Below are 24,693 nucleotides of genomic sequence, written 5' to 3' on the forward strand. Positions count from 1 at the left end.
ATTGTTCTCTCCTGTTTGATTAAAAAAAGACCATTTATTGACCCCACTGTTGCTCTGTAAATGGCATTCATTAAATTTGGTCACTATCCAAAAGGGAAAATGTAAATGTTGTTATTATGTTCGAGCTTTTTTTTAATGTACCGTGTAGTTAAAGAAACAATTTTATTCAAATCTGTGTTTGCATAAAGAAGCAATCAATTCAAATCCAAGCACAGTTCATCTGTATGGAAAAATGTTCACATACACACACTCTACTGCACACACATGCACGCACACATTCGTAAATACATACATTTACATATCTACATAGATAATCGGATATTTACACACACTCAAAAATGACTTTTTGGTTAAATAAAAATGTCTTAAGTTTGCTTTTAAAAGAAGAATCTAACATCCTCATGTCTCACCAGAGTTGCTCCGGGGTCATGGAAGAGAGTCAGCTTATGACCTGAGGGGTTCACAATGTGAACTGAATGTACAATATGTACTGATGAACCAGACCATTAGGAGCTTTATCTACCAGGATGCAGTGGTGCTGTACTGTGGACTGACTGACATCAGTGTACGTCTCAACCCAAGTTTTAACAACTAGGTGAGCTAAACCACGTTAGCAGCATGTGACCAAACAAAGTGCACTGCTCACTTCAGATAGAAACGCTGTAATGATGAATATTTACAGGCCTTACTGTTCATTCTTCAGTGCTGCTGCTGTTCTTGGTTTGTAAGCTACAGTTTCTCATAAACAACTGTCTTCACATGTGTCACCATGTGAATGTCAGCTGTCAATCAAATTCATACATGGGTTCGGAGCCCAAAGGAGTATGTCTGATCAATGTCTCATTTTCTATCTGTTTTTCCTCCTTTTGATGATATAAATAAAGCACAGTGCATCACTTTGAGAAGACTGTTTTGTTGCAAAAAGTGAAGAGTTGTTTTACTGATTGGATGTTCAGATTTATGTCTTAAGTATGAACCAAAGGCTTTGCATGAAACAAATCTAAGGCCACATTTGGCTGAAGACATCAAGTAAAATGCAACAATTATTTTACATTGTTAAAGTATATACTCATAAACTAGTTCTCAAATGTTGAATTTATTGAGAAACACTTTAAAAGACTGGCCTAAAGGATGTGTTAAGTGCCATGAAATAACATGTGTTGCGCTATATAAATAAAATGGAATTGAATTGAACCTGTCTCTAGCAAAGCTTAAGCAGAAGGAAACAAAGGCCATAGAGTCGTAGTCACTTTCTGGGACTACAATTTAGCGAGTCAATATTTGAACCTTGAACTAATTTTCTTCTAGAGATATAGTCAGTGACACCCGAGCAGTACAGTACCTTGCAGTGATTTGAAAAGAACCCTTCCTTCCATGACAGGTTGTGGTGGAGCCTGACAGCGAGCGCTCCACAGTCCGCTAGTCCAAAATGAAAGCAGCAGGCTCTTTCATGTGTCGGTGCACGCTCACACGCAAACGGCAGCCGCCTGTGGAGAACTCATGTTCACCGCAAACCTTTTGGAAACTATTACAGATCATTACAGACGTCTGCATGCATAGCAGGCCGGCGGGGCTGATGAGAGCAGTTACCGGGACGACGTCTGGTGCATCATATTGACTCCGGGTGCAATTATCTCAGCCTGAGTGTAGGAGGAGGCTGCACAAGCTGCAGTCAGGCTGTGATAGAGGGGCGGAGAGGCTGACAGTAAGGTCACTCAGAGAGCATGGCAGCCAATGGATTTTATGTTTCCTTGCTGTTACACCCAGTGGATTTATAAACTCACTTGTTAAGAGAGGTAAAGCTTGCTGTGGCTTGAGTGCATTTTGGTCAAAGTGCGCCGGTGGATGTTTTATGTAATGGTCGTTTGTATTCCGACCGCAGGCCTCAGCTGATCCCTCTTTTCTCCTCCGGCACCGGTCGAGGGTGGCCACACATCGCGTCTGCCTTCCTCTTTTTTTTTTCTTTTTTTTTATTCTTCTCACTTTTACAGACGCATTACGGCCCCTTTTAACATATCCCACATCAGGTGAATCCAGGTTTGAATCCAGCAGCAGCCAAGCCATTCGAGCACTCCGGCTGGTATTTGAGGAATGAAATGCAGTATGAATTTTTAAACAGCACACATCTGCGTCGAATCTCCGCCATCACCTCTGATTGTTTGTGCCTTTGCTTGATCCAACTTTGGAATTCATACTGTGAAGGTCTAGCCTTTCTGATATTCCAGGTTTTTTTTTCCACTTACGGAAAGCATTAAAGCAATTCTGAACTGCTTTTATTTTTGTATGTATATATCCTCACCCTCTGCAGGAATAATAAATACAGGACTGAAAAGTGGCAGAGCACTGGCTGAAAGGATCAGAACAGTTACCTCCGCAGATAAAACTCAGCTTTTCTCCCTTTTTTCCCCTTTTATTCAAACATAATCCCACACCAAATAGAATTACCAGTGGACAGGGTGGTAAAGATTTACTCAATAAATTGATCTTATGGCAAACAACAGGGGCTGGATTAGCTGGATAAAAACAGAGATCTAACCCTGAGCAGATTCCAATCCACCTCTTCAGAATAAGAGGGATTTAGGGGTTTCAAACCAAAAGGGAAGTTCACTAATGTATTTTTAAATTGAAACACATGGAAATAAGGCTCTGTCCACCATGTGTGACATACCTTTCAAGTATTACCATTACCCAGGAGGCCGTGCTCTGTTCTGTCTTTCCTTTCTGTGACGGAGGTCAAAGCAGCAGAGCAGAGACTCACAGCCTCCGGATATATTTATTTAGTGTTGGTGTATTTATTATCTCCCCCAGTGAAAGCATTGTATGTATGATGTCACAAGAGTAACTACAGACCTGACTGATGTGTGCTGTTTAAATAAGATGAATAGGTGGCATTAACCTGGATGTATCATGTCCAGTCAGCTACTGTGCATTAGCATGTTATTTTAATAGAAAAGTGAACACAGTAGACAAATGGAAACCAATCAGATGGATTTTTGCCTTTTCAGCTATAGATTTAGAATTTTGCTTTAATCTTGGAAAAGTCTAAGATTTTTCTTTTAAAATCACAGTGGATTGAATGCATAAATGTGCTGCTAGAGTTTTAAACAAACAGTTCTCACTGCATCATATTTGCAAAGAATTAGGGGTCCCACTAAGGGCCAACACACCAAACACACAAGAGTGGAAGCACAAACACACTCCAAATCCAGAAATGCAACACGGTTTTTTTTTCAAAGCTTTTGATTGCTGTCCAATCTGTGATGAAAATAAAATAAAATTTTAGACAGACCACATTCCTCTGGTTCATTTTATTATATAATATCTTTGGGCTGTTAGTTGTTGATAAATGGGTCTTCCCACCCCACCCAAAAAAAACACAAGACTGGACTGAACGGGAAAACAGGACTGGACGGGTTTGCTTTTTCATTAATAAACAAAATCTAACAGAACTGCATGCAGAACTGTGGACGTGTAACCCCATGCAAGGTTTTGTTTGCCTCGCCATTAAACCTGCCACCTCCACACACAGGTCATGAAAGGAGCACTTTGTAGCAGCAATTACCAAAGTCTATCTGGCAAAAACAAATCTGATGTATTTAAATCAAATCTCTAGAAGACGGGATCACAGATAAACACTGCTTCACTTCAACGTATGTAAAAACGATTGGAAACCACTGATATATACATCACGTGACAAGATGAGCGAAGGATCATAGTGAAACCAGAAACATCTGAGAAGAGGAGCAAACTGTAGGTGAAAAAGGTTTGCTGGAGAAGACTCGTGCAACTTGTTTAATGTAAATCAAGAGATGCAAACCAGAACAATCTTTGACAGAGATGCCAAAACCAGAGCTGAACATCCGACCGACTGCACACTGGATCTGGACTCTACATGACTCACTACGCTTCTAACTAACGTCCTCGTCCTGCTCATTACTGTCAGCGCGGATAGCTGATTTGAAAAATGTATCCTGCATCAAAAAAATCGTTAAAAAAGAAGCTTTTCTTTTGCACTTGCCTCTTTTTAAATGGCAGAAGTGCATTTTAAGCCCTCCACCAAACTGCTTTTTCTGCTCACAAGTTAAACGCTCAAATCCGCAAATCCTTTCAAATGAATGTGCACAAAATTGTGTCTTTTTGTCTTTTAAGAGCTACACTTTAGCCTTTGTGGATTATAATCCAACATGCCAAAAACAACACTACATAATCATATGTAATCACAACCCACACAGCCTCAATTTGCAGTTAGAAAACAGCAGCCAAAATGCCATATAGAGGGATGACCCTGCGCTTCCACACCAATCTGCTCATGTTCTGTAACAGCAAATGTTTAGCTCACACTCGTGCTCTGCCATCACTCTCCTCCTCTCTGTGTATCTTTCCTCTTTGACTTGAATCAACAGCATCACAAGTGTAGCAAATCCCGTCAGCAGCATGACTCCTCTTTGTCATGGAGGTGTGAATATTTTGTTTCTGTCTGTCTGTGTTTGTGCATAATTATGCTGGCAGCTTGTCATTTATAATCTGAGAGGAGAATCATTTAGCACTTGTTGTGGAAGCTGAAGCCAAACAGCAGCTCTGAGTATTGATGTGTTTGTTTCCTTTTTCCTTCCTCTAATCCGTGTCCAGGACAGTCTCGAGAAACAAGCAAACTGCAAAATCATGAAAACAAATGATCCTCTTTAACAAATATGATTTAAAGAACACAACACAAATTGGGCAATTTTCCTACGTTCATCATCATGTAAATAAAAAAATTAAAAAAAACCTACATCTAGCTAAACGTTAGACTAATGAAGATTTATGAGAATCTGCTGCAAGAAAAACTCTTCAGAGCAGCACATTTGGATTAACAGCTGCAAACAGTTCCCATCAACTTCCTTCTGTTTACATCTAACACTCAACATTGTTTTATTTTGCATTTTCTTTTTTTTTTTAAACTTAGCAGTTTTGAAAATGTTTACAGTTTCTATGCTATTTAGGAAGATAATCGCATGCCATATTTTGTTCTCCCAGTTGAAACCAGCTGACTAATAATGACACATTTGCAGAAATGATGCTAAATGTCCGTTATGATGAACTACATAAATTAATACAATTACAATGGAAAGCTCTGTGCAAAGCACAATACATCAGAGGATTCCCATTTGATTTGATGTGTTTTAGTTAACAGAGACTTATATGGATAAAGACGGTCACATCAGAAGAAGCACTGCTGCGGATGCAGTGTGTGCAATCGATTTCAAATTCTGGTCAACTCAATAAATGAGAAACTAATCAGTGATAACTGACTTCTGTGTTTATGTGTTGTGCATGGCTCTGTCTGCATTGTGTGTGTGTGTGTGTGTGTGTGTGTGTGTGTGTGTGTGTGTGTGTGTGTGTGTGTGTGTGTGTGTGTGTGTGTGTGTGTGTGTGTGTGTGTGTGTGTGTGTGTGTGTGTGCAACTACATGAATATAATATGAAGGCATCGGAAATGTTTTAAAATCTATTTAAATCTATTTTGCTCCAATTCCAAACACAGTTTTGAGTATGTTTTTATTGCAGTGTAACAATATGCACCACTAGATGTACTGAGGGGAATAAGGTGGTTCTCCGGCCTTTCATCTGCTTAAATAGGTTAATATTGGACACTTCAGTACCTTCTTATTATGAGAGGGATAGGGGACGGTAAGTATTGCTAATTTATATATTAATGTCTCCTAATTCACTCGGCTCAAACACATTTTTGAATTACCCACCTCCTCCCTCTAAATTACAAAGTATGTTAAAATGAACATCTTCAATTTTAAACATGTAACAGGTAAATTCTTCACATGTGATCAGATGCAGACATGAAGAGCCTCACCTTCAGGTTTGTACATTAGTTTCCTAAATTAAACTGGTCCATCCATTAAGTAACTGAAGCCCCGGGCGATTTTGTGAAAAATACTGTAACGCCCGAATTCAGCCAATAACAGCTCCACAGCTGTGAGGCCAAGCAAAACTTTGAAATGCAATACGTCTCTGTGTCTCCATCAGCAGGCCACACTGACATCTGCCCATTGAATCAAAGCTGAAACACTTGTTTCAGAAAATGTTGCTGCACCTACTGGCTGCAGTCATTTTAGTCATCGTAGTAGCAGGCAGCTTCTCTCACTGAATGTACACAATGCTTTAAGCAGATACTGTCCTGGTACATGAGGGACCTTCAGGGTGGAAAGGGTTAAAAAAAAGAAAAGGAAAAAAAAGAAGAAGCCATTTCAAGGATAGTTTGACTAATTCAGTTATGGGTATGTGTCATTGTTCTGTAAATTCAATACATCATTTAACTTATCTAGACTACTTTAACCTTATACTCAAGCAAACAACATGATTAATTCATTCCAGTTTCAGAAATCAACGTCATTGTTTAGTCACTGAAAGTAACATATTGTAACTTTTTTTAAAGACTTTAATTCCTTATTAGAATAAAGGGTCCTTGAGACAGTTCAGTATCCTGCTGCATGTGGGAAATATTAGATATACGATGCAGGCAGAACATTCTGGATTCTTAGATATCTGGAATCCATTTCTCACCTTCTTGAGTGGACCTGAGAACACTTCGGAAGAACTGAGTGTTATTGATTTTTTTTTTTTAAATGTCTGAATCCAGTTTTTACCAATCCATGAAATGTATGTATGTCGGGAAAACTAAAACCTGTTATTCCATAGCAGGAAACTGACATCTCTTTGTGTATATATGTACACATGGCTGGGTATGTGTTTGTGTTATAAACACAATATTTCAAAAGGTTTTACAAGAAGGATTCAAGCTTAGAATTACCACAGTCTGATGGAATATGTCTTGATCTGAGAACTGAACCTGTGTCATTAAAAGTTGAAGATTAAGTATATACCCACCCACCCAATTCGTACATTCCTTTCTCTGCACTCTTTCAGCATGAAGCTGCTGCCTTTTTGTTTTCAATTCTTTTCATGTCATCCTTTCAAACATCCAACAACTCTAACATATCATCCAGGCAGCTTATATTTGCATAAACATTTGCATTCTAAGACATCCCGCTCATTTCCTCTAAATTTCTCGAAGACCAGCTGGTTCCCGAGCAGCTTCTCTCACACACAGCCTTGACTCTGTTCCCATTCAAACTGCAACACTGCAGGACAAATACACACAGCGGCTTTCTTTTCAAACAGCCTTCCCTGATAAGAAATATGGGTAACAATGTGATGTCTGCATCAATAGGCCACTTCAACCCAACATCCAAGAGTCACGTGGGATCAAACCCACATCAAAGCCTGGCCGATGCCGCGATGAGAGCCGGGCAACAATGGAACAATAATTAAAGCCACATGGATATCGAGCTACCCCCCTGTCACACACACACACACACACACACACACACACACACACACACACACACACACACACACACACACACACACACACACACACACACACACACACACACACACACACACACACACACACACACACACACACACACACACACACACACACAGATCTCTCTCTTTGCCTTTGTCACAGAAATAGAAAGAGCACCGTTTGATGTCTGTCATGACAATACACCAGCCCTTCCAAATTTTGACATGCAGCTACCTGCCACACAATGTGTAAGCAAGTCATTTCCATCCATTTGAATGCAGTAAACACATTTAGTCGTTCTCATCCACTAAGCAGTCGATCATTATGTGGGGTGAGGGGAGCTGTCATAACCAGCAGTAATGCAGCAGCAATACATAACAAAATGCCAAAGCGCTTCCAATGCGCTGTTTAATGAGGCAATATGCAAGAATACGCTTTGGATGTATTGATTCAGCCACTTTTTATCCATTCATGAACAGTCAGGCTCATTTACTTAATTTATCATGTAATTAATATCCAGAACGAGCTCATTTTTTTCTCACTAGTCTTTGATTAATGCTCTTAATTTTTATTCTTGATGGGACTGCTCCCTGCTCAGTGTGTGGAGGGATTATTTTAACTGTTTCAGGGAAACAGGGAGCGATCAAACCAGAATAATCTTATTAGATGTGAAAAACTGAAGTTGCACATTCAGATTTGAAGAAGAACAAAACATTTCTACATAATCAATTCTTATTAAAAAAAAAAAAAGTGTCTGGGTATGAGTGTTAACTGGTTTAAAGCACATAAGGGTGTTTAACCTTTAACAGAAGGAAGTTGAGCTGCACATAAGGTTTTTGATCACGTCAAGGCAGCAGCCTATTTGAAGGTCACAACATGCTGTTCCTTGTAGGAAAATAGTTCAATAAAAGTTCTGGCCTGATTGCCCGACCTTGCCCCACAGGGCTGCTGCTCAGGCACGACGCTGATGACATAAGGTGCTCGTGCGTAATAGCGCAGATACATGTTGGATGCCCTTATTCTCTTTATGAGTGGGTGTGCTTCAAACATAACTCGCAGGGCTCTTTATGTGGGAGAAAAACAACGAGCATCCCTTGTACCTCTTGAGCATCAATGTCCTCCTCGCTGTCAGTGGGCTCCGGTGCTTTCACGAACCACCACTGGATCTCCAAATACACAGAAGCGGTTCCGCTCTGGAAAGCGCACGCCATTTCTATGTTTTGTCCCTCTTTAACCGTCATGTTGGAGGGCAGATCCGTGAAGCGACCTGCAGATAAAAACACATTTTTTTTTTTTTTAATTAAAAAAAAAAAAGGGGGGGGGGAATCGGGGGTGAGCGATGGGTAAATATGATGAAGACAGTTTCAGTGATTCCTGTGAAACCAAATAAATCCCAATGAATTCATCACTTCAACTGTCTGCTCGTATAGCTGCGGTTAGAAGTGCGTGTGGACGGCATGTAACGGCGCCACAGCAGCTGTCTTATTGGAACCAAGCGCTTGATAAAGGTGCGTTCTTGTTTTAATTGAAGGGGATGGCGGGGGCACACGTTTCAAACCCCTACCCCCCCCCCCCTGTCCTCCCGTGTCAGAGATACTGACGCGTCTTCATCAGGAATTTACATAACGCACGGATACATTATTCAGACACTTAATTACGCGCAGGCTCAAGAGGGGGCTTTTATGGAGAAAAATACATTCTCTCTTCTTCCCTTTCTTTTTACGTGTCGGTCTGTAGCCGTCGCGGAGTTTTTTGTAACCACTTCATAATCCTAAATAAACTAGACTGAACCAGCATCGTGTCAAACACAAGAAAGCGTGAAGGGAACAAACAAAACAATAATAATAAAGGAGTTTCGTTTGAAGGGGGCTAAATCGTCAAGGAGAGTGGTGGCGACATAACAAAAAAATGATACCGGTGCGTGCAAACTGTCACACCAAAGCAGCATTCTGTCTGTCAAACTCTTTATAGGTTTGTATACGTTTATACTGATGGTGGATGCAGCTTTAAGGAGGAGAAAACGCACAAAGACAGTTTGAAAGTGATCATCTCAGCCAGATGAAGCAGGGCATGCAGAATCTGGAGCGTCGCTTTCAGGACCGCGGACAGCCGCATGCAGCAGCAGCTGTCCGTGGTGCTGAAACCACCGGCGGATCGCTCACTTTTTCATAAGGCAGCCTTCAAAAGAAGTTATGTTTCTTTACCGAGAAATATATTATTTGGCATAAAAGAAATGCAAGAAAAAAAAATAACACGGCCACCCCGCTTTCCTCGACGCGACGTGAAATGACTTGATGTCCAACAATCACCAGTTGCATTTTTTTCTTTATCACTAGCGGAAAAACGCAGTCTTCTTCATCTTTCATCGTGACATTGCTATCGCCCTTTCACTGCTCATTGCAATCAATTGCACTTCAAACATGTCATCTAAACAGCCCCCTTTGCTTTTACCAGAAAGGCTGCGCACTTTTAACACTTTCTCCGACCGAGCAGCTGCCACCATGCAGGGCAGCGGAGCCCGACACGATCACACTCACATACACTGGTTTGGTAGGAAAATGTGACGTTCTTACCCTCGAAGGAGAATCCAATTTGAACACAAAATCCGGCTAAGAAAACAAATCCAACAGTATCATGAGAGGTCCACATCATTCCAAGATAGAGGGGCTTGTTTTTATTTTACATCAGCCGAAGGAGGGAAAAAGGCGAATCTTTCCAAAAAATAAAAGCCTGCACACCAGCAAAATCAAACAGTTGCTGGGCAAGCGTGTTGAAACGGAGACTTCCGAAGGTTGAACATGCTGGAAAACTACAGCCTGTCGTTGCCGAAGTTCTTTTTTTCCCCTCCCTCTCTCTGTCGCTCTGCGGGAGAAACTGTCGACTGCTTGGCTGTACTGAAGTCTGTGAAATAACGGGGCTGCGGTCTTCTTCTGCGCTACCGGAGACACGTCAGTCTAGTGATCGCTGTGGCATCCACACACTCCACACATCTGCAAATCCAGTCCTCATCCGGTCCTTTATTATCACCTTGACCGCTTGATTAAAACAAATATCTCGGCCTCAATAATTACTTCTTAACGATAGAATTATATTTTTAATGTTTTTTTGCAAATGATTTGGGGTTTTCTGCTGGGTTCGTGTGCTGCACGATTACAATTCAGATATTGATTGGCCCTCCAACGCAACTTATTGTCAAAACAGATAGGAGCAGTTTAGTCTGCTCCTATCTGTTTTAAAGTCACGTTGTTTTTTTTTTTAGTAAACGTGTCTTTTCAAAGCTTTAAAATGCCATAGTGTGGGATGTGTTAAACGCGTCTAAGAAGCTTTAAAACAATATAGTGGCATCGGAGGGGAGCAAACAAGGAAGGGGGGTGGCGGCGGACCAGCGGCCCGGCAAGTGCAGGGCAAGCACAGCACGTCCTGAGCCATTAGGATCGGAGAGATCCTGTTGGAATATTATTAGTCTCCCGGGCAGACTGAGAATACTTTGCCCTTTGTTGCAATGAGCACAAATTGTGCCACTCCTAATATTTGCTCTTAATTGAATCGCAGACCAATCAGGGACCATCCTTTGGGGACCAGCACTTTGACTCATCCCTTAACAAAAGTGTCTTCAGGCAGAGGTGTTAAAAGTGACTGCTGTAGAGTCAGCTGGGTGATGTGTGGCCCTGCAGGCGTCTGATTCACAGCAGATTTAATGGATTTGCAATAAAGTTACACCTGATTTCAATGATGGAAATGAACACACAGATTCATCCTGATGTTGGTGGAGCACTATTTTGTATATGGACAGTTTGTAGTAAACAATTTCCAACTGGAAAATATTAACAAATATATTGCAGGTATTTTAAATCATATATTGTTTTTTCTGTGTTACCAGAGTTCAATACTTCCCTATAATAAGTAGCTCCTTCCTTCCCGCTTCTTAATTTCTTTGGTATATTCTTCTTTATGAGGAAAACTGCCTTTAAAAACTCAAGGTTCTATGATCATGTGGTTGTTTTGTTTTTTGTTTTTTGAGGACATCCTTTCATGTTTGTCTTTGTTGAGCACAACTTTAACTTTTCCTACTCAGCTGCAGTTGTCAGTTTGAGGAACAATATAAAATAATCAGCAAGTTCAGGCAATGAAAAAAAAAAGTAAACAAACCTGCCAAAAAATATATATAAAATATATATACTTTAGTTTTCTCAGAGCTATCATCAACATTCATAATTTACCTGCTACAGATAAAAGGCTCAGATGTCACTTGTTGATTTAAGGAAAAAAATTGACAAAAAACTCAAATTAAAGATGTTCAAATGTGTCAAATGTAGAGAGTGCTTTATTTTAACTGTACTGAACACCACACTCAGACAAGTCAAGATCAGTTACCTTGAACAAGCCTCATAACGGCTTAACAAAATAATTTATCTTTGATAAGCATTTTTTTTTTATTATCCTATAAGATGCTATGACTTCCTCTTTTTTCAATTTATTTATTTTTAAGTATGAAACTGCCAGGTCATCAAAGACACAAACACATTTAAATATGAACAACTCTTCAGTGATAATCACGTAAAACATTGTAATGGAAGTGCTTATAGTTGTGAAACATTAAATATATTGTTTCAAGTAATTATACACAAGTGCATCAGAAAAAATAAAAATCAAATTGACTTTTTATATGTAATGTAATTTGAAGTTGTTTTTGTGTGTTTCTCACTCACCAAACCTCTTTTGAAATAATGTATTATGTTGTACAGACATAAACGAGGAATCCCCACGTAGGCACATTGAACTGGTTATCTTACATATGAAGGACCACTCCTACTATGGAAATAATGATCAAGTGTTTCCTTATTTATTATTTAAATGGCAAAAGCAGAAAGATGAGCAGCAGGAACATGGAAATGCAAATGGCAGAGGGAGCTGCCCTGATTGAAATCTGAGCTTATAACTCTCTTTTGAACCTGTATCTTTAAATATAATTTGAAATGCCATCATCCATGAAGGTATTCATTAATCTATTTGCAATTTCAAATCAAATATCCATTGATTATTATCTTGTTTTTAATACATCTTTTTTTTATTGCGTATTTAAAAACTTTTATTTGCATTTTAGTTGATTTTTCAATCAGTTTCAATATCTAGTATTCTTTGTTCTTCTTGTCCCAAAAGATCCTTTAATGAAATTATTTTGAATTATTTGTATGACGTGTGTCTATCTTTATATGCTAAGTTTGACAATATATGAAACATGTACTGTATGTGTATAGTATGTACATGTATAAACCGAGTCCAGACATAAATCATGTCTTTGGCTGTTTTGCTTGTTTTTCTTTTTTCATTTTAAATCAGGTATGACTGTTTAAATACTTAAAGGGTGGCATTTACTGCCTTTATTTCTACAAGGGCTGACTTGTAAGAAACTTATGTTTAGCTTGCAACACTTGAAACATCAACTGTAACTTCAACTTTTAGCGAGATGAAACAACAGAACTGACACGATGGAAAGTGTTAATGTCATGAATCCCATATTGTCTGTTTCTTTAAGACCTTTCTGCGGCACGATTTTGTCATATGGACACCGCTATCTAAAAATGTGTTCACATACAAGTTACTAACTAATAAAAACTATATGCTCACAATTATTAGCAACTTGAAAGTGAGAACTTACACATTTATAAATGCTGTTGTAATTAGTTATAAAGTCACTCAAAGAAATGCATGTTTTTAAAATGGACAATATTGCTTTGTATTGTTATTCTGAAAGGTTTGGACACATCAATGTTCAATCATCCATCCTCCAAATTTAAATTGCGGAATTTTAGAATAGTTAAGTCTACTAAATACATTTGTAATTAGTTCAAAGATGTTCAATATCAAGCCTCCCCTGCAAAAAAAAACAGAAAAAAGAAAGAAAAAACAATATGTTTCTTGAAATATTTCAATACACATTTTAGCCATTTTGGTTTTGAATGGTTTTAACACTGTACACGCCGCCTGTTTACATGATTTACTCACTGCCTTGTATCCACTTCCCACTTTTACCAATCTATCATTGGTAATAAAGAGTTGCATAAATCATGTTTTACTAAATCAATAATCCATACATTTAATGCTAAGTGGAAGCTTAAATCAAAGTGTCATCTTCCATTTAAGCCATTAGCCGTGGTTGTGTGACATTTATGAGATGCTATGAAACATTTAATGGACGTTTATAATATTAGGTGGAAGTAGATCCAAAACTGCTCCAGCTGAAAGGTGTCAGATATTCTATTAAATATGTCAAAACTCACTCAGTCTGCTGTATCAGGACTGTGTGGGTGTGGTTTGATGATTGACAAGGGAAACATCCCTCATGTTAAATAACCAAAGCTGTTATATAACTGTATAAAAATTGTAGGTTCACGTTGGTCCACATTCATCATGGTAAAAAGATGGCTGAGGAAATGTTTTTATCAAAACCTTCTGAGGGTCTGTTTGTTTTACTGCTGTGGGAGAAAACGCAGGAACACAGCAGATCAAAGCAGAAACACAACTGTACTACATCCATAAGGTTACAACTCCAAACAATGATTTCATTCATATGAATCAGAAACTTTAGATTATCTGGATTTTGATGGTACATGATTTTAAAACTTAATATACAAGCAAGCGATGTGAGGATTTTTGCTTTTACTGATATCATGAAATAATGAAGCAATAGAATATGCTTGGACCAGAGAACACAACCAACCATCACAAACACAGAGAAAGAATATGTATTAATATATATTGATTTTCAGTTGGCAGCAGTTGACAGGTACACCTGACGAGCGTCTGCCCAACTACACGTTCAGCTTGTCTTTGGTTGGAACGTTTTTCCTCTCATCTGTGTTGCAGTCTGTCTTGGAGACGTGGTTGCTTCTGTTTAGGTGGAGTTGTTCAGGGCGTCATCCTCATCATTACTTCATATTGTCACACTGTGTATAAGACTATGCATCAAAATGCACCTGTTGAGAAGATCGCAAACCATCATTATTACAGTTATACCGTCTAAAAATGATTGTTCACGTGTTTAACAGGCATTTTCATGAAGCAACATAATGTGTTTATATTATTGTTACCAAATCTAAGTTACTGGATCTACAGCGATACCTCAGTGAACTTATCTTCTAACCTTAATATGTCAAAGCTCTTCATCCAAATCGAGGTATTTGTTGTGATATCTATACATCCATTAACCCTCATATACATAACTCGATATAACACTCTGGGTAATTCATGAACGTGTTTTCGTGAAGCACACACCTCCCTGGTATACTTCTTTAAAAATGTTCTGATATTGTGTCAAAACTCTTCAAAATAATGTTATTTTATGCTTTGTTAAACAACAGTACACTAAAAGAAAGCAACAAGTTGATGTTGTAATTTCCAGTTTGACCTGATGGTAGCACAATGCAGTGCACTTCTCATCCTCAACGGTCGCCATCTTGACTACATAGAAGAAGACACATATTTTAAAACGGCTGTTCGATGGAAGCAGTTTGTATGTTTATTCTGAGGGCACAAAAACATGTGAATTGTTGAGTGAATTGAGTGAACAAGGTCATCATATGTTTTGGTGGGAGGTACATTCAAATGTTGCCGTTGTCATAGCTGGTACGTGCACGACGGCTGTGTTTGATTTGAAACAACACTACTCTGTGGCTCAGTTTGTGCTCTACCCAAATAACATGTAGTTTACTTCATGGAAGCGTACTGGAAGTGAACAAATTGTGAAACAGACAATGTCAAAGGCTGTGTCTCAATCCAAAAAAACTATGGGAGAGTTTCTGTTTGGCTAAATGTTACAGTAGGATGATGTACTGCAGCTCTTTGCGGGTTTAGTTTACTTTACTAATAAAATGTGAAAATATACATAAACATGAAATAAAAACATTTTCTCTCACTTTCCAAATGTCTTCAATGACAAAAACATACTAATACAAGGATTATAAGCAGAACATTTGTGGCAGATCACGAACGACCTGAGGTATGTAATCGTGTTAGAACGACCACCCAGGCATTTGATGAATCATTTGTTGCTTAGTGTGAAAAGTTAAAAACAAAAAAAACCTTTTAAAAGCACCTTAACTATAAAGATATGTAATTATTAAATGGTGAGAATTTTAAGAACCATGTCTATTTGACTTTCTACTCAATTTACACATTAATTAGATATTTTGAAGCTTGATATCAGACAATTCAAGCAATTATCAGGTGAAGATGTCATCAAAAGGTGTATTAAAGTAGGGCTTTAATGTCATATTTCATCTTGTCCATTTTAAGGACCTCTTAAAAACCCTTAAACTGTGTAGAGAACCATTAAAATACAACAATATATTTAAATCTATCTATTTGTGACATGCAGAGACAGAGATTTGTTTTCTGCTTTTGTTGAAATTTAAGTTATTTAGTTTCATTGTGATTACGTCCCTGTCATCTGCAATGTGTCTGGAATAATTATTTCATGTAAGAGACTACATCCGTGCATCACTGCCTCCACTTCAAATAGTCTGAACAGTGAGCCAAGTGCTTCTTTGTTAAGTTGTGAGCTGTGTGCATCAGTGGAGTCGGTGCTGTGGCCAGCTGGGCTCAGCTCTCCTCAGTATGAAGCAACAACAATTTACCACTGAAGGACTGTGCTGCTCGTCGTGCCAAACTCATCTGGGCAGAAAAAGCACACGTTGGTGTCTGATATCCAGCAGTTCTTTGACAACCCAGTGAAACACAGAGAGAAGCTGCTACAGCGCTCAGATGATTCTAAAACAGATCTGAATGTTTGAACAGAATGGCGAAAAATATGAGACTTTATGTAGTATTACTTTTTTTTATTAAAACATGGTGTTTGAAGGTGAGAAATATAGCTGTAAGTTGTGTGAAGTATTTTTCTACTGTCTTATTTTGTTGATGTTTTTTGTACCTATTTTTCAGATAAGTTTTCTATTTAAATTTAATTTTAAAAAGGAAGAAAAAAGCTCCACTTGGTGCATTTTATGTTCATAGCGTGCCAGTGCATTAACTGTGTTATAAAACGTGTCATCAAAATGTATATTGACCCCTATTAAACCCCCAATTTTTACAAAATTGTTTGTCAGAGGTTGATTGAAAAGTTTATATCACTATCATGATTTCACTGTTAAAATGTAAAAATGAGCATTTCTTTGACATTTTTGTACTTTTATGAATTCTAAGAAGATGCAGTTTTTTTTGTGCTTTATACATGGGGCCCTCTGTGATAAAACACTGCATGTGGTAATTTGATTAAACCACAAGTGTTTAGGAACATGTTTGTTAGCGTCATGTGTCTGTGACTTCCTGTTGCTGAAAGTTTTATTTGAATAAAGTGGCAATGCTCTGGTCAAAGTTTGGTTTGGCTCAGGCACAAAAACTATCTGGTTCTGTTTGGGAAAGATAATGGTTTAGGTCAAAATATGTTTTTAGTTAAGGTTAGAGGACTTTCGTTGTCATGGTTACAGTACTAAACGTACGGTTAATGTTATGGGAGGATTGTTTTCCTTGTTTAAAAGAAACCAAAGTCGACTGCAGACTAATGGTCTCCAGTGTAACGGGTGTTGGGTTTGTTGACACATTAATCCACTCGGACCTCCTCCCTCTGTGGAGTCTGTGACGAGGTCCCGTCCCGTCGTAATCATTACAGCGGCCACTAGAGGGCCCCGTCACTTGAGGTTGAACACAGTTTTGGAACATTTGCTAAAACAACTGATGCTGTAATTGATCTTGGAAGAACAACCTCAAACTGATAATGCGATGTGATGTAGTTTGTCAGCAGAGCTGTACAACCCTTGATGCATATTTTATAGGCTGATTGCAGTATTATCTTGTGTTTTTGACACAACATATTTGACTAATGATATAGTTACCAATAAGCTTTTAGCCTTGCACAAATAACGGACTCAGCATTTCTTCACCAGATTGTTTTTTTTTTTTTTTTCCTGGAGAAACAATATAACTGACCGATTAACACAAAACATAAAACATTTGACAGGCTTTTATTGTGTCCTCCAGGAAGTAGCGGGGACTCAGACGGCTGACCTCATTATTTCTGAAAACTGGTCTGCTGCTTTATTTGGAGGACTTTTCAGCTTTTAATCTGTTTAAGAGGGAACATCCATATCTACAGTCTAATATGTTCTGGTGCCTTGATGTTGAGCTGCTGCAGACATTGATCATTACGAAAAAAGAAAAAAAACACTTTGAAATGAAGCCGTGTCACCTCTGCTGCAGCAGACCTCAGTGCATCTCCACTGTCAAGAAATACCATCTGCCCTGCCAGTACAATAGCCATTAGGCAGTGAAACCACATTTTAGCTGGTTCCCTGCCAGCATCCATTTTGTCAGCCTGAGCACACTCCACCAGGCTCACAGAGTGCAACAGAGTGCATCAAAAAATAATTAAACACTTTTTCCAGGGTGATGATGCAAGCAGTAATTAATTGCCTTAGCATTCAGTAATGTTCATTAATGTGACTGCCACAATAGTAATGCTTTCTACCAAACTGTCTCATCTATTGTTATCTCACCTCCTTTATGGTTATAAAATCTGGTTGTGGAGAACTGCTAGCATACCAAATAGACCCCAAAGCCCCCACTAATCAATGCAACACTCCAGTTACGAACATCTACAATACTCGAGTCTCTAGTGCACATGAGGAGGGAACAAATGAAAAAAGTCGCTCATCTGAAATTACCTTTACTGCCTTTTTTGTGCTTCAGTAGTCTGATCTTTTTTTTTTCAAGGTGGATGGTTCACTTCTTCTTATCATCATCAACCTCCCAGCAAAGTGTGACATTCTTCCTGAAACAGCGCGATGTGAGAATGATGATGCAGCTTTGGTGTCTGAACAGTGCGAAGGGTCTACGAGACGAGCCCGTGGTGTGGCTTTACCTTTCTTCCACGTAGAATGTCATTTATGAAAGAACTACGTACTTGAGCTGAGTCTCTGAGTGTAATACAAGATAAAAGCCAATGAACCTTTACTGGAATGCATTTCATGTCCCTGTGGGGAAATACGCTATTTATTTTTCTTGTTCTGTTCCGTGAGCGGGTCAAAGGTCACGGTCAGCTACAAAAACTAGAGGCACGAGGGATTTGACTGGTTGTCGGCTTTAGTCATCACATACAGTATGTAACCTCAGAGTGTAGAGAATCTGTGGTGTGTAGTTACACTACAGGCTATGCTATGGTTACTGCCATTTTAGCTGACTCCTCAAGGATAACAGATCTAAATATTGTGGTGGGAGGAATACACACTTTAAACTCCCTTTAAAAAATGTAAAAGACCATTAACCTACCTTGAGAAACCAGTGCATTTTTATCAGTGGATTAATCCACATTGGGGTGTGTGTTCATGTGCATGATGAAGGAATGTGTCTGCCAGTGCAGCAGTGCAGCTAATTGATCTGTTTTTTAAAAACTTTTGAACAACAACTATGGCACAGTTACTCTCTTTATTGTGATTACATTTTTTAATAAGTAGAATATAAAAAAAAAAATCACCAGATGTATTTATGCTTTATATCGCTGCATCAGCACAAATGACACCACATGTTGTGAACAGTGGCTTTAACAGGGCCTTTTTTAATAGTACTGGGAGGTTTGAGGTTTTTTTTATGTAAAAATACTTGATAAAAAATATTAAATATTTGAATTGGATTTATTTTAAGTTTGATGTCAGTCAAACTGACATTATATTGTGTATCCAGTTGTCAGCAAGATAAAGCTAATAAATATTAAAATCTACAAGTGTTTTTACATTAATTACTATGGTAAAAGTGATGATGCTATGACATGCGTGTAATATAAATTTGCCAACAATAAGAAATGACCTGGAACCATTGACTGTTTATAAAATAGGACGTAACTTCCGGGTCTAAAATAATGAGGCAGATGGATAAATGTTTTAAACTGCAATACCACAGAGTCTTGCAAGAGGTTGGCTCCAAAAAGCCTCTGGCTCCATTAACTCCCATTCAACGAGTCCAATAAAATTCTAACAAAATTTCACCCGGTCGTTCCTCCCCAGCTCGTCCAAATATGGTCACTTCTGGCTCCAAACTGCTTCGAGCTGGCAAGATAGCAGCGGCCAAAATCCGAACTCGAGGCTTCATAATGCCCGTTCACAAACCAACGGGCGACGTCACTGCTGATTTCCTCTTGCCTGGAACTGATGAAAGTATAAACAAAACATACTTGTTAATACCAAGGGCACTACAAATTGTGTAACCGTCAGCCAAACTTCACAGTTAGGCTGCTCATATTAACATCTTTCCTGGTTGGTCAGATCACAAGTGGTCAGCTGGAAGTACAGGTGTGAACACACCCAAGACGCATTGAGATCCGATCTGCGATTCGGAGGTGGTCTGGGACACATATGACCACATTCCTTTAGCAGTGTGAGCGCAAATGGGTTTCGGTTCACATTGAAGGAGCACCTACTCAGACGGCGTCCTCGGAATCAAATATTGAATGCAGTTCTTGATTCCATGTTGTTTGTATGTAGCTCGCTGCTACCATTGCTATTGTTTTTTTGGGGTTTTTTTCTCCATTCCAACATTTCTTAAATCTCTCCTTTCTTTATTTGTTACCAGATATAATATCCTCGGGATCAATTTTGAAACTATTGGGGCAGCTTTTAACCAATCGGCATTGACAATATATCTTTCTATAAAACCAGATGAAACAAATCAGTTAGTCAAACTTGAAGACTGTCTAAAAGACATAAAGGCCTGGATGACCAAAAATGTCCTGCATCTAAATTATTTGTCCTTTAGCCACCATATAAAGCAAAACTCCAGAACTGCCTTCTTTTATCTACATAATATTAATAAAATCAGGAAAATCCTTCCTCAGCGTGACGCAGAAAAACTCATTCATGCATTTGTTACTTCTAGGCTAGATTATTGTAATTCCTTGTTGTTAGGATGTCCAAATTACTCATTAAAAACCTGCAGCTGATCCAAAATGCTGCAGCAAGAGTACTGACGGGATTTAGCAAGAGAGATCATATTTCTCTAGTTTTATCTTCTCTTCACTGGCTTCCTGTGAAATCAAGAATATAATTTAAAATGATCTTGATGATTTACAAAGCTCTTCATGACCATGCTCCATCTTATCTCAGATATCGTATAGAACTATATAATCCTGACAGAGATATTCTTTCCCAGCCTGCTTGTGGTTCCTAGAGTTTCCAAAAGTTGTTGTCTCCATTTAGTTCCTTCGCTCGTGTAGTTTCTGTTCTTTCTTTTCCAGATGTCCCGTCATGGAGCTGCATGTCTCTGTCCTGTGATTGTCATCTCCACCAACAGTTCTTCTCTTGTATCTCTATGCTGTCCTTTTCTCTCTCTGCTCTCCTCTCACCCCAACCGGTCGAGGCAGATGTTCTCCACCTCTGAGCCTGGTTCTGTTGGAGGTTTCTTCCTGTTAAAGGGAGTTTTTCTTCCCTCTGTTGGAGGTTTTTCTCCCTTAGAGGGGAGTTTTTTCCCTCCTAGCTTATGTGGGATTTGTTGAATTGTTGGTTTCTCTGTATAATATTGTAAAGTTTTGCTGTAAGGACTTTAATGTGTTAAGTGGCATGAAATAACCTGTGTTGTGATTTGGCGCTATATAAATAAAATTGAATGGAATGGAATTGAATGGAATGGAATTGAATTGAATTGAATTGAATTGAATTGAATTGAATTGAATTGAATTGAATTGAATTGAATTGAATTGAATTGAATTGAATTGAATTGAATTGAATTGAATTGAATTGAATTGAATTGAATTGAATTGAATTGAATTGAATTGAATTGAATTGAATGTCTACCACTGAGCAACTCCTGATTCCCTTCAGAGTGGCTGAGCAAACTTTAGTGTGAACAGGGTTTTCAGACTATAACCACAGTGAAGAAAACTGAAACTGTGAGCAATAGTGTGGTAACACCAGGCTAGTGTTCAGACACTAGAGTTTTATAAATAAATAAGTCATAAAAATCCCATAGACGACAAATTAAAATGAGGAGACATTTGATATCTGTCAAATGTCTGTTGGTTCGACTCTGTTCATCACGTTTCTGTACGTATTGATGTGCTTCCTTACGTCTATATTTGCGTAATGTACGTGTTCATTTGCATATGGAGCGAGTAAGTAATGCACAATGCCATGTGTGAACAGGCTCAATATGTCTAGAGGCATGCAGGAATATGATCCACAGGCTAATAGGCTAACAGGCTGACTGAAAATGAAAGTGAATCTACTGTAGCTCTGATACATGAACACGTGATGAGCCCAGAAGCCCCCGAGCGATCCGTTTAGTATTCTTTGTATCGGTGGAAAAGATTTGCCTGGCGCTATTTTTGACTGGAAACAGTTACAGATAGCGATACGTTTCACTCATTGTGAATATATAAAATATCGGCTGCTGCACCTTTAATTTTGGTCACAAAGTAACTACTCCTATTTGAAGCTATTTCACGTGCTCCTAGACTACAACCTGACATTCATGTTTGATATAAAATTCTTCCACTTTACCACCGTTACTGCGTTCATGAACAGAGTGCTGGATTAGCTAACCCACATTTAACCGAGCAGCTCCACACCTGTCATTCCATCCAATAAGACCATTGACTCACAGCAGCTCTGAGACGGATTAAAAGTTCTTGGCATTACCATCCACCCCAGTGAATGCTGCAGTGCCAGAAACATGTCGGTCTAACTTTAAATAGGAGCTGCACACAGACATCTTCTCAGCAGCTTTTGCTATGAGATTACATAACGGCTCAGATCACTGAAGTAATCACTAGATGGTATCATACAAAGTACGATGACCTCAGCAACAAGAGGTTTAAATTCTACGTAGGGTTTCCTCAGATCTGCGCCTCTGCTACAAAGAAGTCACTGATAAGTCATCATGTGGGTCATCATCATTATGGAGGGAAAAAGGCATGTGCGCTGTGAGCTATGTGTTTGGGTATGAAAGGACCTCAGAACATAGCATGAAAAATTCATGGGCTTCTGTAGACGTGTTTTGCAATCCTGAACTATCATGCCCCAGTGATTAGTATTTTGGTTCTCAGCAGAATCATACAGTTTATATATTACATCTCTATTCACTGCTCACTCCATTTCTCCTGCTGCTCACAACAAAGTTTCAAAGCATTAGCATGCTTTCAGCTTTTTACTTTTGACCATCATTCCTAACACTGTGTACCATGTTTATTGCTCTGCAGTTGAGATCACTGGGCATTGGTAAAGAGACATTAAATAAGCAGTCAGTTAATTTCCTTCTTCAACCTCGACCAATGCGCCAATTAACGGAGATAAACTGGAGACTCAGCTGGTATTTGTTCATAACTGTTCTTACATCACATGCTGTCTACAAGAAACTGCTGTATGCTCTCATACCTTCTTTAATCTGGAATATTTATTGTATTCTTACTGAGGCTCAGGTGGTAGTGCGGGTTGCCCACTAATCGGAAGGTTGTCGGTTCAATACCCTGCTCCTCCTGCCTGCATGCCTAAGTGTCCTTGGGCAAGACACTGAACCACAAGTTGCTCCCGATGGAGTACCGTTGGTGTGTGAATGAATTCCTGGTGGCATAGATTGTGAATGGGTGAATGGGAAACAGTGTAAAAGCACTTTGAGACGGCTAAGGTGATGAATCGCTATCCAAGTGCAGACCGTTTAACATTTAGAAACAAAGGGCTCCATACATGTTAATGAGGCTTAAATGACTTGGCTAACAGAAAATATCTCAAAAGAACTAAAGGTTTCCATGATGTGTATCTGTCAGTCTAGTTATGATGGTGTTTTCAATGAAGAATGAGTAATGTAATCTGTTTTTTACACTGAACCAAGGAAATAGGCCGACCCTTAGCAACCACCTAGCAACAGAGACGATTACTAGTCTGTTTTATCACTTTTTTAGAGATGGGTCCTCAAACTAAATAAGCACAGCACATAGAAACACTAAAGTGCCCAGCTAGCTCAGTCTGGTTGGAACAAAGATATCTGATGAACAAAGACATCCATGGACTGATTTATTTTTAAGATTTTAGCACTGTTGTGTTCAAACCAAACCGGTCCAGCCAGCCGCCGCTAGGATTGTAAGTGCACGACTATCCGTGGTGTTACGGTACGGGTGCTCGGAGCGACACATAAGTAGAGAAGAGACCTGATTTCACCAAATGGGTCATTTAATAGACCTAGAACAAGTAAAAACTACATTATATTGCATATTATATGAAATTCAATTCCAATTATATATCCTATTGAGGAGGTGGAGTGATGTTTATAGTGATGAGCAGGGTGTGATGTCATGATGATTTGAACATGTGTCGAATGTGCAGTTGGCCAATCAGATCGACTTGTTGTATAATTTCACAATATGATCTTCATGCTATTTTTCGATTAATAGTAATTGAAAAAAATATAGTAACCACAACTTGTCTAGAGTTATTTTTTTTGTTCCAAAAAAAAAAAAATAAGAGCAGGTCATTTTTAATCACACATACAGCCCATTTAAGAACATATCTAATTATTCATACACACTGCAAAACCCAATCTATTTTGTTCCTCTATTTTGATATTTGACTACTGGTGCTACTGTCTTTATGTTATACATACAACGTTTCTGTCCACCCTGGAAGAGGTAGCGGTGCTGTGTAAAATGTGTCCTTCACTGTGAAGTTTTTCTTTATCCAAATCGAGCATCAAAGAATAAAGGCTGTTGGATGCCACAAAGATGGTGAATTTTGTATTTGTCCTTTATACATAAAAGTGACTTGGTTTGAGACAAATCTCAGGACACAGAGGGACTGTTGTCTTCTTAAGGCTGCACATTAATGACCCAGGAGGCTTGTGTGATTGAATGCCGGCTTGCAGATGGTAATTTCACACAACTTGTTTCACACAGCCGACCTTTGACAAATGAGATATTTGTGTGGAATCAGTATATTGTGAAAAGCCCTCTCCCCCAGTCTGCGATCTTATCGGCGGTGATTGAGGCAAACACTATCAGTAATGAGAGGAACCTGTGAGCCTCTCTCTGGCTATAATGCAAAGCAAGTCACACATCAATGAAAACATCTCATCAAACATTTATGCTATCAGCTCTGCAGCAAATCCATTTGAATGCGCGGAGCCTCAGGTATAATTACAACCCATGATGATAAATAATCTCTTCAGCAAAGTTAGAGGGATACATTCAGACATTACGTTTCACCCACCAAATGCAAGTGATGAGGTAATTAGTAGCAGCATGAAAATCATGACACAATTTCATAGTTAGTACTAATTACCTGCCTCACCGCGGTGGACG

General features: G+C 38.9%; 1 protein-coding gene across 1 annotated transcript in view; it reads right to left on the reverse strand.

Annotated features, from left to right (window-relative positions):
• The window catches only part of vstm2a (V-set and transmembrane domain containing 2A), a gene marked incomplete at its 3' end in the record, with an annotated part of 59,082 nt that extends 48,753 nt beyond the window's left edge, over positions 1 to 10,329 (reverse strand). Inside the window, exons 1-2 of the mRNA XM_069719354.1 lie at positions 9,938 to 10,329; positions 8,465 to 8,631 (exon numbers count right to left, since the gene is read on the reverse strand). Coding sequence (XP_069575455.1) covers positions 8,465 to 8,631; positions 9,938 to 10,016 — 246 coding nt within the window. The remainder of the gene's footprint in view (positions 1 to 8,464; positions 8,632 to 9,937) is intronic.
• Between the last annotated feature and the right edge of the window lie 14,364 nt (positions 10,330 to 24,693).

The sequence above is a fragment of the Brachyistius frenatus genome, unplaced genomic scaffold (assembly GCF_029030835.1).
Source record: "Brachyistius frenatus isolate BFR_SWC_R1_liver_20210118 unplaced genomic scaffold, ASM2903083v1 Contig_212, whole genome shotgun sequence".
Taxonomy (NCBI): domain Eukaryota; kingdom Metazoa; phylum Chordata; class Actinopteri; family Embiotocidae; genus Brachyistius; species Brachyistius frenatus.